The sequence below is a fragment of the Alligator mississippiensis genome, chromosome 1, assembly GCF_030867095.1.
Source record: "Alligator mississippiensis isolate rAllMis1 chromosome 1, rAllMis1, whole genome shotgun sequence".
Lineage (NCBI taxonomy): Eukaryota > Metazoa > Chordata > Crocodylia > Alligatoridae > Alligator > Alligator mississippiensis.
The window spans coordinates 146,861,429-146,877,093 of record NC_081824.1 but is presented as its reverse complement, the minus strand read 5'-3'; the positions used below and the strand labels follow the sequence as shown (position 1 = coordinate 146,877,093).

Genomic DNA, 15,665 nt, shown 5'->3' with positions numbered 1-15,665 from the left:
CACATGCCTATGTAAGCCTGTTAAGGAAGGTCCTGAGAGTGCATAATTGTATGCCTAGGAGGCTATATACTCACTTTAGTAGTGCTTAATGTTTTGCAGATTTAGATCCACCAGGATAGGATTAGTTACTGCTTTTCAGTCATTTTCATAAATGACATTGAATGGCCTATCGCTTTGGATCATTAATGTTTATTTGTTGTTATAGCTAGGCTTTGCAATTTCAATCTTTATCAATGAACTTCGATTCACCTGTCAGTCTGTTGGTAATCATCAAAATTAATAGAAAGGGAACATAAAAAAAAATCTGGGATGGGGTAAGGAAATCTGGAGTTGGGGGTGCGCGCGCACACGCACACACACACACAGAGCACAGCTGCTGCAGGCCGGGTAGGGGGCTCCTGCTGCACCGCTCAAGCACTTCTCCTTTGGTAGTGGGTTTGGCAGCTGCTGCAGGAGCTGGGGGCCGTGCCGATAGAGCTGTTGGGAGTGAGGGTTGGAGGGGCAGGGCTGTTGACAGTCTGGAGTCTGGTGCACTGGCCGCTTGCTTTACCCAGGTCCCAGCTGAGGAGCAGTCATCCAGCTCCGAGCGAGCATGGGCCAGCCCATGCATCATCAGGGCTCACCAGAAGTTTGACCCCTGCTCCAGTCATGCGGGGGCTGGGCTAGGCAGGAGCTGTGGGAACAAAGGGAGAGGCAATGGCTCCCCATCACAGGGGCGGGAAGCAGCTCCCTGTGGCCTCCTAGGGGGCAAGCCCTGTGTGGTGAGCATCAGTGGAGGGGCGGCCTGGCTCCTTGATGGCCATGGCCTTCTGCCCCTCCAGGCAGCACAGGGAAAGCAACTGGGCCCTGGGGGCACCCCCACACACTCTGGCTCAAGTACGCAGGGACCGGGCTGGGTAGGAGCTCTAGAAACATGGGGAGAGGCAGCATGATCAGGGCAGGGGAGCTGCCCTGGACCTGGGCGTGTAACCCTGAAAAGTCTAAATCAATAAACATAGATAAAACTGAAAGAAATGCTTAAAAATAAAAATTGATTTTTGCCCTTAAAATTATATATATAAACATTGAATTCTGCTGGGGGGGGGAGGGGGGAGGACAATCTATCTATCTATCTATCTATCTATCTATCTATCTATCTATCTATCTATCTATCTATCTATCTATCTATCTATCTATCTATCTATCTATCTATCTATCTATCTATCTCAAATTCTGCCAAACGTAGGTACAACTTAATTTTGAAGTGAGGGGAATATTACTTTCTCATCCTGTCACTTCAGGTTTTATGCTTGCTTACTTCAATGTTTGAAAGCGTGATTGCTTTGCTGGAGATTAGCCCCACTGCTTTGATGAGAGCTCAGAAGAATGAATTTCTCTCATATGGAAAGGAGAAGTGTCTTTTAGTCATTGCCAGGTACCAAGTTATTTCATAGTTAGTTTCATAGTTTCATAGTTGGTAGGGTCGGAAGGGACCTGAGCAGATCATCAAGTCTGACCCCCTGCCATGGGCAGGAGAGAATACTCGGGTCAAATGACCACAGCCCTAACAAACAACCCCAACAAACAAATGTTCGTTTTTTCTCAGTTATTAATTTTATTCTAAACCTGAAATACAGAATCAACCACATTATTAGATGGATAACGTTTTATGCTCACATTTTATTAAACTGCTTATTTGTCTGTCACTTGAATGCTTTTGTTTCACGCAGTTGGTGAAAACCAGGCTCTATGGAAATAAATGTCTTCTTATGTCTTCAGTGGAGTTAGGGTTTCTTACACATACTCAGAGACTCTTAAGTCAGTATTCAAAATGAATGAATACCAAATAGGAGAAGAATTTGGAAGTCCCAGTCCCAAACCAGGTTGTTTGTACTATCTGGTTATTTGCAACTACTTACATAATGGGGTAGACTAGTCAACTGTGTATCCCTCAAAGCTGCACACAGGAAATGGAAAGGTGGCATATGAATCCAATAAGAGATAAAGCATATTATCTTTTATGAAAATAGTGCTTAACATAGTTTTGTTGTTTTTTTTATCATTAGTTGCTCCCTGTTGCCTAATTCTCCATTGAATACTGAATCTCTTAAGAAATCAAGCAGCAAATTAACCAATAAAAAAACTCTTGGTGAGTATTAACCACTTTCGAAGTAACAGTTAGAAAGCAAATAATTCTTAAAAAGCTAATCATGATCTCATATAAGTATGTACATTTTATTCAACTTCTAAGATGCATTATATTTTCTTGTCTGTGCTTTATATTGAAATACTTTTCTTCCTAAAAATGGCACTTTGAAACTTAACAACAAAAACCTCAGAACTTTCTGAGGGGTTTCCTTAAATTGTCTTCGTTGCCTACCTGTCTGTCTTTTATAATTTGCATTTGTGCTTATGGTCAGTTATTTTTTTCTCTGTTTGTTTCTTGAAAGAGGTGCTGTTGCCAATGTTTTAATGATTCTAAACCTTCAGGGAGATTCAGTCATAGCTTTGTAGTATTGTGTTGAAGCAAACCTCAAGGGTCATCTAAATAAATCCTCCTGCAAAAATGGGGATTAATTATTCTTAAACCATTCCAGATAGATACCTTTCAAGTCTTTACTTGAGAAAGGGACTAAGGGAAGGCCATGATAACAATTTTTAAATACTTGAAAGACTGCCATAAGGATTATGGAGAAACTGTTCTTCCTTGCCATAGAGGGTGTAATGTTTTGTGAGGGGCATAAACTCAAGGAAAGTAGATTTAGAGACACTTTCTGATTGCAAGAGCAGTAGGACAATAGAACTAGATGACTAGGAAAGTTGTGGGATCTCTTTCATTGACATCTTTCAAGAAAAGGTTGGATAGGCACTTATGTGGGTTGGTTTAGCTCAGAGGTTCTCAACCTTTTTACACTTCAGGCAGTCTTCAGAAAATGTGAGCTCTTAGCTTTCACTTGTTTGGTTTTTTTTTACTAGAAAAAATAATAGAGCAATTATTCTGTTGCAAATTACTCAGACCACAACAGGACAGTATGTTTTTTGATACTATAGAGTGCTATTTAAAATCTCTGGCTTTATCTTCTGAATCCTGTATAGATGTTTGCACACCTAACAGTGATAATATTGGCTGCCTATACATGTACTCTAATATGTTCTAATTAGAATGCTCCAGCCTGCTGCAATGTCATATGTATTCAGTGGACTGTATTTCAAAATGACGGTGGGAGCGCTTTAATTAAAACTTGTTAAACGAGCTTTAGTTAAAGCAGGCCATTTTGAAATGTGGGACGCCGAATACGTGTGATGCTGCAGCATTTTAATTAGAGCAGCCGTCTGGGAGCTGTCTAATTAAAACGCACTCCCCCATCCCGGAGCGCATGTATGGGCACTCATTGTGTGTCATCCAGTGGCATTTTTAAAAGCATCTCACAGCACACCAGGGCACCCTGGTTGAGAATCACTGATGTAGGAACAGTAGATCTTGCTTGTGTTGATTTGGCAGGCTTCCATACGTTTCACTAAGTACAGAACTTGGTTCTTGATGTAAACTGTAAGTTAGAATACAGTAGTTGTTTTATGGTTATGTTGTAGTTAAGTTTTCAAGCCTTGACACACAAGGCTTGGAAACTTAACTAGGACATTAGAAGGACATTAGAAGAAACCATTCACTCTTCTTCCTCACATGTAGGGACAGTGGTGCAATGATTAGTGATAGTACTAAATATATGAGAAATTTAGAAGGACAAATATATGTAATGGGGAAAGAGTAAACTAAACCTAATGATATGCCAGCAGAAGGGAAAACTGTTGTGTCTTTAAAAAACAAGAAAAACATACATTTGCTATTGTTTTGGGAATATATTTGTTGAACCATGTGAAGACATAAAACAAAAGTGATTTTTTTTTAACCTCCTACTATTGTATAATTTTTTATTTCTCAGGCTTGTAAAGTAATAAAACCACCTGGAAAAAGCAAAACCAATTTTATTTCTATGAATTATTGATCACAAACTCGATAAATACTGCATTCAGTAGAAAACTAAATCTGTGTATGTGCCATATATTTAATTATTTGATTTTTAATTTGATGTTTGGCACATGATGATTTGTCACATAAATAGCAATGTCTAAAACTTTAGTTTGTCTGCCTGTCTGTCTGTCCACTCTTCAGTTTATCATTATTTTAGATGATTGGTTTACCATAACTGTTTATCCCATTTTAAATTTTCAAAAATTTTAATATAAGGAGACAGGAAATGTTTAATTAACTTAAAGAAATATATTTTATATTGAATTACAGAAATGTGATGTTAAAACTGCTTTATTAAAGGTTTAAACTATTTTAATGCAGGTCCGAAGGGCACAATGAAAGACCAACCCCTGGTTTTCCACAATAAAATTAAATCATCAGGTTATACAAGTGCACCACAGTGAGTAAAATATACTGATACAGATATTGCTATAGGTATTTAATATTGCTGTATGGTGCTTGTCTTTTATAGCATGTAAGAGTGATTCCATTTGGCAGCAGTAGAATTGAAGATAATATAATAATACAGCCTACCAATATATAGTCTGTTCATTCTGTGTTAGAAGTTCAAATGTCTACCGTGTGTGACATATGTACTTCTATTTAGAAATACTGTTTGTATGTTGCCATTTTATTTGTAGTCCCCCCAAACTGTCAGTGATTCAATTTGGAGGTCAGATTGTAACATGAACCAAAATTCTTTTGGGGATTAAAATATGCCAGCTAGTATATTACTTGGCTCCTATAGAGAAAAAGGTGAAGCTATTGTGGGTAGGCACCCAAGTAGATAGCCTTCAGTTGCAGGTGATAACTTGCTAAAATATAAACAAGACAGTTTTGAAGGTTTTGGCAACTAAGGAAAATAGATGCTACAAGGAAGGCCCTGATAACACCTTTCAACCAGCTCCTTTGTACTCATAACAGTGAGTCTCTTAAGAATAAACTTGATGATACTACATGAGACAGTGACTTTCTCCTTTCCTATGGGATTTTACTTTATGGTACAGTAGCAGCAAAGGAATCATTAGTTAGTTTTGGATCCTGTTGGAGATAGCTGCAGATGAGCTTGAGCTTATCTGCTCAGTCAGGCACTAGTGTGGACAGTTTTAATGGGTCTTCTATACTGTAAGCACCATGGAAACTTGTGGGAGAGATTTATATTCTTTAGATAACAGGGCAGAAGCAGTTACTGCCTAATTCTTCCTCCATCACTGTATTTTATCTACCTTTCAGCTGTGCAGAGTAGTGAAAAAGAATGCTTCCCTGCCTCGTGGCCTCAGAATAAATGGCTTCTAGCTTTGCTCCAGCTGTGAAGATTTTTGGGCTTCCAGCAAGCAGGAAGAAGATCCTTAGCTCTTGTCCCATTTTCCAGGGGCAAGGGAGAGCTAGTAGTGGATCCAGGAATGGGGCAAAGGGGGTGCAGCTCCTCACTTTGGTTGTGCCGCACGTGCATAAGTTCTGAATTCCCTGCCTGGTCAGCACAGATTCCTGCTGGAGCTCCCTGTTGGTAGTGTGCTCTGAGCTCACCAGTTGATTGGGGCACCATCTGCCCAGAACCTGGAGCATCTGCTTGGAGCTTTTGCATAGCTCTGGGGCAGGGATGGGCAAAATGCGGTTCATGGACCAGATGCGGCTTACCAGGCCATTCTATCCGGCCTGTGTGGCCCCTAAAAAATTTAGAAAATTAACATTTATCTGCCCCTGGCTGTTTGTCATGCAGCCCTCGATGGCTTGCCAAAACTCATTAAGTGGCCCTCTACCCAAAATAATTATCTGCCCCTGCTCTGGGGGCTATGGGGTGGCTGTTGCTATTGTTTGCCTTCCTCTTCCCTCCTTGGTGAATTTAGCAATCAGAGAAAGGATGGGGGTGAGTGGTAGCAGCAGCACTCATTATCTGAGCTCCAGAGCTGAGCAGAATTAGCAGCTCTGGGCAGACCTGGTGCTGAGAGCTTATGGGCAATACAGCCAAAGGGGGATGTGATTGCGCCACTGTACTCCCTCTGGATGTGCTCCTGGAGAGTCCAGTGTCTTGAAATTCCTTTTGTTGCCTTTCCTCACCAAGGTCCTTTGAAGCCTGGAGAAGAGCAAAGTAGTTTAGGTTAATATGTGTATGTGAGGATTTCATGGAATGACTGGGGGTATTGCAGAAATGGGAGGAAATGATTGATTGGAAGTATGAGTAAGCAAAAAGAGAGTAAGGGGAAGGAGGGAAAAGCTGAAAGAGGACACAAGGGACTAAGGGAGAGGTCAAATGTAATCAGGAAGATAGAGGGAACTACTGTACATTGTTAAATAAACGTAAAAGAGAAAAACCCAGGAAAATATATGTTGACGGAAAGAAAATATGGTAAAGAATAGAAAGAAGCACATATTATCTTCCTGATGTATAGTCATCCTGTGCTCTAGAACACCCAAATCTTTTTTCCTCTTTTGTTGCTGACAACTTATAAATTCTTGTCTTATAGCAGAAATACTTATTAGTCTCTAACTGTATGACCTTGCAATTTATAGTGTTCAATTTAATTCCACTTAATTCTTTAAGATCATCTAATTTTTTTGTATGATGTTCTGATCTTCATCTGTATTGTCAGTACCTCCTAATGTCTTCTCTAAATTTCATTAGTACCCTTCTACTTTTCTTTTTCCCCCAAAATCATTAATGAAAATATGATCAGTCCCAAGACTAAGCCTCATGGAATTCTACTAATAAGCTCCTTTTGCCCTGATAGCTTAAGCACAACCCATTATCATCTTCCCTCAAGGTGATTTAATTTAAATCAAATCGATTTAAATAATGATTTGAATCACATTTTAAATCACTGGTTAGGAAGCCTCAATTTAATAATGTTTTTTCTACAAAAAGTGCATTCTTGTTGTTTGATGTAACAATACATATTATTCACAACTCAGAGATAGATGTAGGATTCATTTTTAGAAGGTACACACTATACATTTTAAAGCAGTGATTAATTTTGATATATTTTCAGATTAATTTTGGAGCTACATTAGAAAACGATATTATGATTTGGTTATTTTATTTACCAAAGCTAATTGAAGCAGATACTTGTGAAGTTATTAGGAGGTGAACTATCTCCAAGTCACTAGATTAATCATGGTTATTTGGGAGATACTTTTGCCGTCTTGTATTACAAGAACAACAAGAGCCATCATGAAAAACAACAGACATTTTAAATTATTTTATTTAACTAAAACACAAGTCTATTTATTTTGGATATTTTTCTCCAACAACAAACATGTATAATTATTTTAACAAAACAAGCATATGTATTTTAAAAATTTTAACAATTTTAGTTATAAATGTGAAATGTGTTTTTAACAAAATTAAATAAATTATTTCAGTCAGATCAACACAAGAAACTAAAAATACTGGGTTATGCAGCAAACTCAGTCTTTACCTTCCTCTTCCTGTTTATTCATAGGCTGGAAAAGAAGACAAGCTTTCCTGTTTTTTTTAGTTCCCAAGTGATTTTTCGATTTAGAATGAAGTAGTCCAAAGGAAGAAAATATTCTTCCTGTACCTGAAGAAGCTACTGCTGTTAAAAGATGGATTATCACTTCAATAATCTCTGATAGATCCAGGTGCTTAAGTGACTTCCATCAGTTCACTGGTGTGACTTTCTGTAAAACCTCATCAGCAAACATATATTTCTTGAATGGTTCACACTTAGCCCTGAAATTTATTATAGTTGGCATTATGGAGGGATGATTGCTGGATGCCCATGTCAGAGCCAACTCCTTTTCTTAAGCAGTTAAGGATTTACCCTGATACAGAGTACTGAGAAAATTGGCAAGAAAATGAGTTGGAGATAGTGCTTGATCCATTCATTTTTTTAAATGCCTGTAATTAAACTCTCTCATTATGTATTTTTCTTTTCAAGGTCTCACTCAGTTCCTTTCAAATTTCAACAGCATCAGCAATAAAACAACAATTTTCCTGCGCTTTGTTCAAGGCTACAGAAATAAGATTCAGGATAGTCAGCATACATTCTTCAATTCTCTTTAGACCAATCTTAAGAACCTTAACTATGACAGTTCCATCTGTTTTGTCATGATCTTGTTCACAAATTGTCATCAGATTAGGCCAGTTCTCACTATATTACTCAAAACAGTCCACTACTGAGTTCCATTGCATGTCTTGTGGGAGAGTTGGTTTGGTTCCTCCTGCTTTCTTCAGAGCAGCTGCTACAAAGTGGTTGTTATGGAAATGTTTTGCAATTTCAACAACATTAACCTTTATTTCTGGATCAGTGAAGTTTTTGGCTAAGAGGCGCAACAAATGAGTGCAGCAGCCATGTTATTAGCTTGGGGCTTTCTTTACTTTCTTTTAGATTTCTTCTCATCTTTGACACATTTGCAGCATTGTCTGTGACAAAGCTGCGTACTAGATGTTTGCATTTTTTTTCACAGACTGTTATAGTTTTTACTGCTACTTCTTGTGAGTATTCTGCAGTGTGTGCATGTCCTGATGTATCAATTGTTTCTGTAAGGCAGACAGTCCTCTCTTCTGTTGTCATACAAACACAGATTACTGGATCATTGTGGACATTGCTCCATCCATCAAGACTCAGGTTAACAATTTTCCCCTCTAGACTTTTTGCACACTGTTCAATTTCTTTCTCATACACTTTATCCAGCAATACTGTCTCAAATAGTATATAATTAGAAGTTATAATCCCCATTCCATGATGATGTCTTTGAGCTTTAACCTGTCTTAAATAAAAACTATCTTTATATAGGTTTCTTTTTTAAAAAAAAGCATCTTAAAATACAATTAAATAAAAATATCTGATTTTTTTTGATTAACAAAATCATTGATTTTTATCTACCCTGTTTCCCTTTTAATCAGTTCCTTGCTTCTTTATAATTCACATACCGAGTCCCATCTTTTCCATTTTAACTAGTTTCCTATGTGGCACTATTTGAAATGCTTTACTGAAATCCAGATTAAATTTCCCTCGTTTTTTATTAATGCATGTCACACCATCGCCATCAGCGACCAACCTTGAGAGTACCCCAAAGCTCTCTTACCCTCAACTGTCCTGCCATAACTTGGTGTTAATAGTATTCTTAAAGAGGGGTTCAGTGGTGTCAGTACGGGGGTGCCCACCAGGATACTTATGGTGTAGATGTGGTTTGACGTTGGGGCTCCTCCTTCCCTACACCCCGGCCACATGCCATCATCGGTGTTGATGCGTTGAAGCTACTTGTGGCACCTCTAGCCTTGTCCGGTCCTCCAGTGGCTGCCGGCTGTTGTCCTGGTGTCTCACTCTCAGGGGTTTACTGCCCCCATCTATGAGGTCACTTCAGCTCTGCTTGGCCATTCTGCCTCCTCTTGGCACTCTGAGAGCCAGGATCTGGACTGATCCTTACTTGGGGTCAAGGTTCCCTGACCTTGTGGCCTTACCAAGTTCAATCAAAAGAAATAATACTAAGTGTGGCAGAGCACAGGGTGTGTCTGCCACTTTAAGGGCCTGGAGCTGGCAGCCTCCAGGTGCCTGATGAGGGCAGCCATTTTGAGGCAAGGGCTGCCTATATAAACAAGGCAGTTTGGCTGCAGGAGGCCAGGCAGCAACATCGCCTGGCCGAAGGGCTGCTGAGAACAACCCGGAGGTAAGGGGGGAGCTGCAAGGGGTTGGTAAGGAGACTCCTGGTCCTGGGCATGACCTGAAACTGCACCCTGCCGGGAGTGGGTGGTCTGGTGCGGCTCTCAGTGGCGCGGGAGCCCCCAGGAAATGCCAGGCCAGTTACCACCCCGGTGAAAGGCGGGTCGGGGCGCCTTAACCCCTAGCTCCCACCACCACCGGGTGGGTTACCCTTGTGTTTGTTGGGGGGGCCCAGAGGGCCAGTGTTGTGAGAGGCCCAGAGAGGGCGGACCCCGAGAGCGTGAATGAGTACAGGGCGTGGTGCTGCGATTGCCCCTAGGAAAAAGGGAGTAGTGGCATGGTGAGGCCTGAGGAGACAGAGTGAGGGGCTAGAGAGACCCAGCCCGAAGGGGAGAGTACCCTCGACTGGCCCAAGCTGGGGCCAGGACTAGGAGAGTCAAAAGGGCGGGGGGCCCACAGTGAGGGACGCCCAAGAGCCGGGGGTCTGGGGTCCCGACTGGCCTGGAGGTGGGCCAGGGCTAGGTGCCGAAGGTCCTGGGGTGACCACACCCGAGAGGGGAAGATAGCTTCGGGGGGGCAAGGTAGCCCGGATGACGGCGGAGTGGCTGCCTGATAGGAGAGGATCATAGAGGGGTCCTGTGTGGATGATTCTGGGGCCCAGTGTGGGGCCGGTGACGACGTGAACACCATGATGCCCTTTGTGAGGCTTGGGCTGCGGTATTAGGGGAGGTCGGAGCCGCAGAGCGCCCCCTGGCATCGGGGCACGAATAGGCAGCCTCCCTCTTAATTGACTTCTGTGACTGGATCAATTATCATCAAAGGCGTGGCGGGCGAGATAGGCGGGTGGTTGCCCAGAGACAGGTGGGTGGGCCATGAAGAGCTTGGCCCTGAGTAGGCCCCCTGTCACGGTGACAGGCGGGCGGGCCATGGAGCTTGGCCCCAGGAGGCCCCCCTGTCACACTAAGGACAAAAAAAAAAAAGCCTCCACTTTGGAAGGACTATCTACTGCAGGCTCAATGAGCCCCTGTGAATAAGTGTCCCTTACTCCCTCCTTCAGGAGATAGCCCCTGAACAGGGCCAAAGCCATTGTCTCCCTTCAGCCCTGGTTGGCCTTTCCTGCCTCAGGCTGCCAGGGTTCCTGTGGCTTGAGTGCCTCCCTGTCATGGAGCCCTGAGGCCACTGCTGCTCTGACCTTGGCTGGCCCAGAAGCAGTTCCTCCCTGCTCCCTGATGGCACTCTGATTGCCTTTTAAATTCCCTGCTGCAGCACCTGTGGCTGACATCATCAGCCTGGCATCACCTAGGTTGATTGACAGGGAGCTTTAAAATAGCCGTGGTGCCACCGCTTATTGCTGCAGCTCTGGTTCTGCCCACCCGGAAGGTAAGTTTTCCTTTTCCCCCAGGACTCTCTGCTTGGCCCATTCTGGGTCAGCCAGGGATCCTAGGGTATCCAGGGGGCGTGTATGGTCCCTCTCATCACAGTGCACATCGTTGGTGCAGTATAGGATAGGGCCACAGGCTCTGACAGCCCTGCACCTGGTAAGATTGAGCCATGAGGGTGTGGACTCACATAAGCCTAGCACTCAGCAAAGGTCACCCAATTCTTTCCTGCCATGTCTTGGTGTCAAATATCTTATTTTTTTTGCGGGGGGAGGGGTTCTTGGATGTGCCAGCCCGAGTCTTCTTTTGGGCTCCTACCTCCCCTACACCCTGTCCTAGCGCCACCATGTTATTACAGCATATGTTGCACCCTTGTCTCTCAGTGGGTGATCTCCTGTTCTTCTTTGCTCTTTTAAGCCTGTGTTCCTCCCAAGCCTGACTTAAGGAAGTGTCGGCCTGGCCACTCTGTGGCTTGTTCGTTTGCGACTTGATAAATGACAGGGAAATGAAAGACAATACAAAATGAGAAAACAGAACTTGCATAAGTCTCGGTCCCTATGGTTGTTGTTACTGCAGGCTGCAGCTACTACCCGCAGGGTAAGTTAGTCCTAGGGCTTCTGGCCAATCCTCTATGTCTGGCCCTCATGCATAAAAGAGATACAAGCAGAAATATTTGAGCCTTCCTGGCTCAAATATTTGAGCCTTTTGCCTACTGCGTAGGCCCTTTTTAGCCTTGGACACTTTGGCGACCATCATCAAGGCTTGTGCAGCACCTGCCAGCTCCGCACGTGTGGCAGGCCAGCCTGCCTGCCCTTATCAGCTCACTTCTTTATGAGCAGAGGGTCAGTTGGCTTACCAATGTGCTGCCAACACAAGGTTGGCACCAACTCTTTCTTTTCCCCTTCCTTTAGGTAGAAGTAGCCCAGCTTCCCCGTGTCCATGCCAGACAGAAGCAAAACAAAAGTAACTGAAAATAGAAAGACCCTGTTTGGGAGTGTTGCCAGCTCCTGTGGCTGCCTGTCCTCCCGACACGTGTACTTTCAGGCTCTCCCTGCATTTCCTGCCAGTTCAGGCTCCGCAGTGGCATTTAAATTATCAGAGACCCTCTGGGCTCTCGAGGGGAAGCTCTGCCTGCTTTCTTCTCCCTGCAGTTTCCCCACCAGTGTCTCGGCATTCCTGGGGCTGCTTCGTTGCCCAGCATCCATCCTCTCTCACCTTTGGCTCTGGCAGTGGGCCAGAAATACTGGCACTGTCATTGGTGGGGCTAATCCAGATTTAACAGCTGCTGATAAAGTGCAGTCCCTGTGGCAGCTGCCGATCCCTCATTGTTAGCTCTGGGTAGGTTGGAAATGTCCTCCTTTCCCTGTCTGTGGGCTCAGAAGGGTTTTATTTCACCTCTTCATGCACATGTGTGTGTGTAAATAAATATGTGGTGTGTGTGTGTGTGATATTTGTTTGACTATTCATAAAAATGAGCAATTCTGGATAAAGGAATATAGTGGTGTTAGTACTAGATTTGTGACTCAGATACCTCGTTCCAAGTGGACCCAAACCCTCAGGCTGACCATGACCTTTCCATTCAATAATAGGCAAGTTTTATTGATACACAGTGATAGCAAATAAGAATAATGTAAATAATTCTATATCTACCAATCCTAGAGCTGCACAGAGTCAAGGTACATGTGGCCAGTATGCAAGCTTCACTCTGAGGTTCTCACTTGAATGCCAGATGTCAGCAGCCTGGAGGTTGGAGGTCAAGGCCTCCCCCACTCCCCTGCCCCCAGTGGGGTGGCTGAGATGGGGTGGTGGTGTGCCCTCTGTCCATGTTGGCCTCGGGTTCCCTTCTCAGGGACCCTTGCTGCTCTGAAATCCCTTCTTTTGTATTCTTTTCCCCAGCTGCTGACTCTTCATTTTTGGCCATCGCTGACTGATCTCTCTGTGGTTGTTATACTGTCCATGTTTTGTCAGGATATTCCTTTGTTTCACAGGCCCATCACATGCACACATCCTAATTTTGGCTTTACCAGTGTCCTCCTAATTTGGTCTGTTCCCCTAAAACCAGAAATCCAAGGGGCTCTGCACTTGGGCACTGTGACCTGGTGCCACCTTATCTCATTGTATGGAACACTGTGGTACATGTCTTTAATTTCCCAGCCTGTGTGTCTGCTCACTGCTTGCCTTGAAGACACAGCGGGCCTTGAGGAAACTTTCAGAAATAGGCTTTTAAAAAATCAGTTAACCCTTGCTCTTGCCCTGGATCATTATTCTAATGCATATCTATTTTACCTATAAGCCAATTCCCAAAAGCAAACCTCTAAATACTATTTTCTAGCCATCAATGGGGCTGTCCTAGAATGTTTTGGGCCACCAATTTGGATCTTTGAAATAGACTGAAGAGAGGAGTAAAACTGGTTGGTTTAAGCTGGGAAGTTTTATGTTTTCAAGCAGTGATTTAATTGGAGTTGGAAGCTAGAAAGATTATTAATTTAGTTGGAGTTGGAAAGATCATATGTGATAGAAACTGTCCTCCCTAATTAGTAAATTTTTCATGTTCTCTCTAAATTTGTAATATGAGTCTGTCCAGTTCATACTGTGAACTTATACTTGTGGCTTATATGAAGGTTATGGTTCAGAATTAGGTATCAGGATTTTGTATTATGATTTGGTCTTTGAAGTGGAGCATCTATCACTCTGAAGACTAGAGCAAAATTGCAAACAAAAGTTAAGAGTGAACTAAGTATGATGACTGCAATGATCTAATTTCCTATTGATGTGTGCCATTTCAATAAGGTTAATGGAACAAAAGTATATATGAAAAGGAAAATGTTTGCCCATTATTTGAAATAAATTATATGCTTCTGAACAGTCATTAAATACTTTGGATAGCAAAGTCTATTTTCTTTCCTGCAGAATGAAAATGTTTTCTCCAAATACTAAAATGAAGAAAACTAACAAAGTATTGGAGTGGAAGAACAATTGTAAACGGTAGGTAATTCTCTAGGTGCATTAAGAAGAATATATTGAAATAAAGGCATCTAGATCTTCTGCTTCTGCAAAAGACAGTATGTAGATATGCATTGCCTTTGTTGGAGTTTAATAATGGATATGATTTGAATTTATATGTTTTTGGGGATGCTGAGAAATGCAGGATTGAGACAGCTGAAAAATTGCTCAGTGTTGTGGTTTCATTGGTTAACTAAGATTTATTTACAAAAGATAAAATAATAATATGTTTAGTTTTTATGAAGAAACATGTTAACAAAGACTTGGGGCTAATCCTGTTTGAAGGCATATTCTCAGAAAGTGTGTTTTAACGTGCAATTCTATACTGAGAAGTGACCAAATGTGGCATCTTGTCGCTCACGTGATACATCACGTGCATTCATTTTTCAGTGAAAAGATATTCAGTCTGATTCATCACTGCATTACTCCATTTTTATGTCTATTTCATTCAGCTGAAGTAAAACCTTTTATCATCTGTTAAACTTGTCTGACACTATTGTAGATAATAGGGCTATACATATTTTTCATTAGGGTAGAATTTGGCATGCTATATCATTCTTACTGATATACAAGCCACATTCTTGTGTAATCTCATAAAGCTGGCAATTTTATTTTATAGTGCTAGAATGTGCAATTCTTATTCATACTAGAGAGTATTTAAATGAGTAGTTCAACTTATTACAAGAAGAGCTTGCACAATGAAGCATAGTAAATGATATTTAGCACTTAACACTTTTTGGGAGTAGATTTGAAAAATGGATTTATAAAGGAGGCTATTTTTATCCCCTTTTTGCAAATGGAGAAATGGGTACAGAGAGGAGAAGTGACTTGCCCCTTGGTACCCAGCAGGCCATTGTCTGAATTAGAAATATATCTCAGGTCTTCCGAGTTCTAGTTCTGTCTATTAGCCACACTCTGTATATTCCCACTCTGTATTGATTTGTTTTTGAAGTAGTAATAAGTAAAATGAAACAATTTATGATAGTGGCTGAAATAAGCAAATATGACCAGAAAAACACATCAGTAGTAGATCATTATCACAAGAAAGTATATCCATGCTTTAAGACACTGTCTAATACGTTTTTTCTTTGTCAGAAAGAAGTAATACAGTAACTCCATTTAATTTTTATATACATTTTTGACAAAAGATTTGAACAGTTCTAATTCATTCATTTTTGGGTTAAATGACCGATGGTGGCGTTATGTTATATAATGAGCCTATCCAGCATACCGTCTGCACACCAGAAGATATTGGTATAATCTAAAAGAACTAGGGTTTGCTTTTACTTAGCAGGAAGGATAACATAGAGGGCAGTATATAGAAGCCTTAATTCCTGCACAGATTGGTAAATTATGCATATCCTTTCTTTCTAATACTTGTTACATCCTGCAGTGGGATACATGCAGATGAACTTTTGGATCTGCCTGGAGTCTCTTTGGGATTTTAAGCAAGCACAAATATTTGCCTGTCATAAATTGCTTGCAGGACTGGGGACTTGTAAGTGTGTCTTTTTACCTTCAGCAGGAGCCAGTGTTATGGAGATACTGTTTGTGGCTTCACAGTTCAGCTAAGGCTGAGCTGAATTTTTATTTAAGGAAGAGTTCACCTTTGTTACATATGGAGAATGCATTAGATTCTTCCTATGCTTA

The 15,665-nt window shown here is 41.8% G+C and overlaps 1 protein-coding gene across 5 annotated transcripts in view; it reads left to right on the top strand.

Moving 5' to 3' along the window:
* WDR27 (WD repeat domain 27) overlaps positions 1–15,665 on the top strand; it is a 261,844-nt gene that overhangs the window by 36,257 nt on the left and 209,922 nt on the right. For all 5 annotated transcript variants that reach the window (XR_009455736.1, XR_009455738.1, XM_059715159.1 and 2 more), the window contains exons 12-15: positions 1,281–1,414; positions 2,046–2,128; positions 4,331–4,409; positions 13,923–13,997. Coding sequence is in view for 3 of the 5 variants with exons in the window: in XM_059715159.1 (XP_059571142.1) it covers positions 1,281–1,414; positions 2,046–2,128; positions 4,331–4,409; positions 13,923–13,997 (371 nt within the window). In the remaining 2 variants the exon portion in view is untranslated. The remainder of the gene's footprint in view (positions 1–1,280; positions 1,415–2,045; positions 2,129–4,330; positions 4,410–13,922; positions 13,998–15,665) is intronic.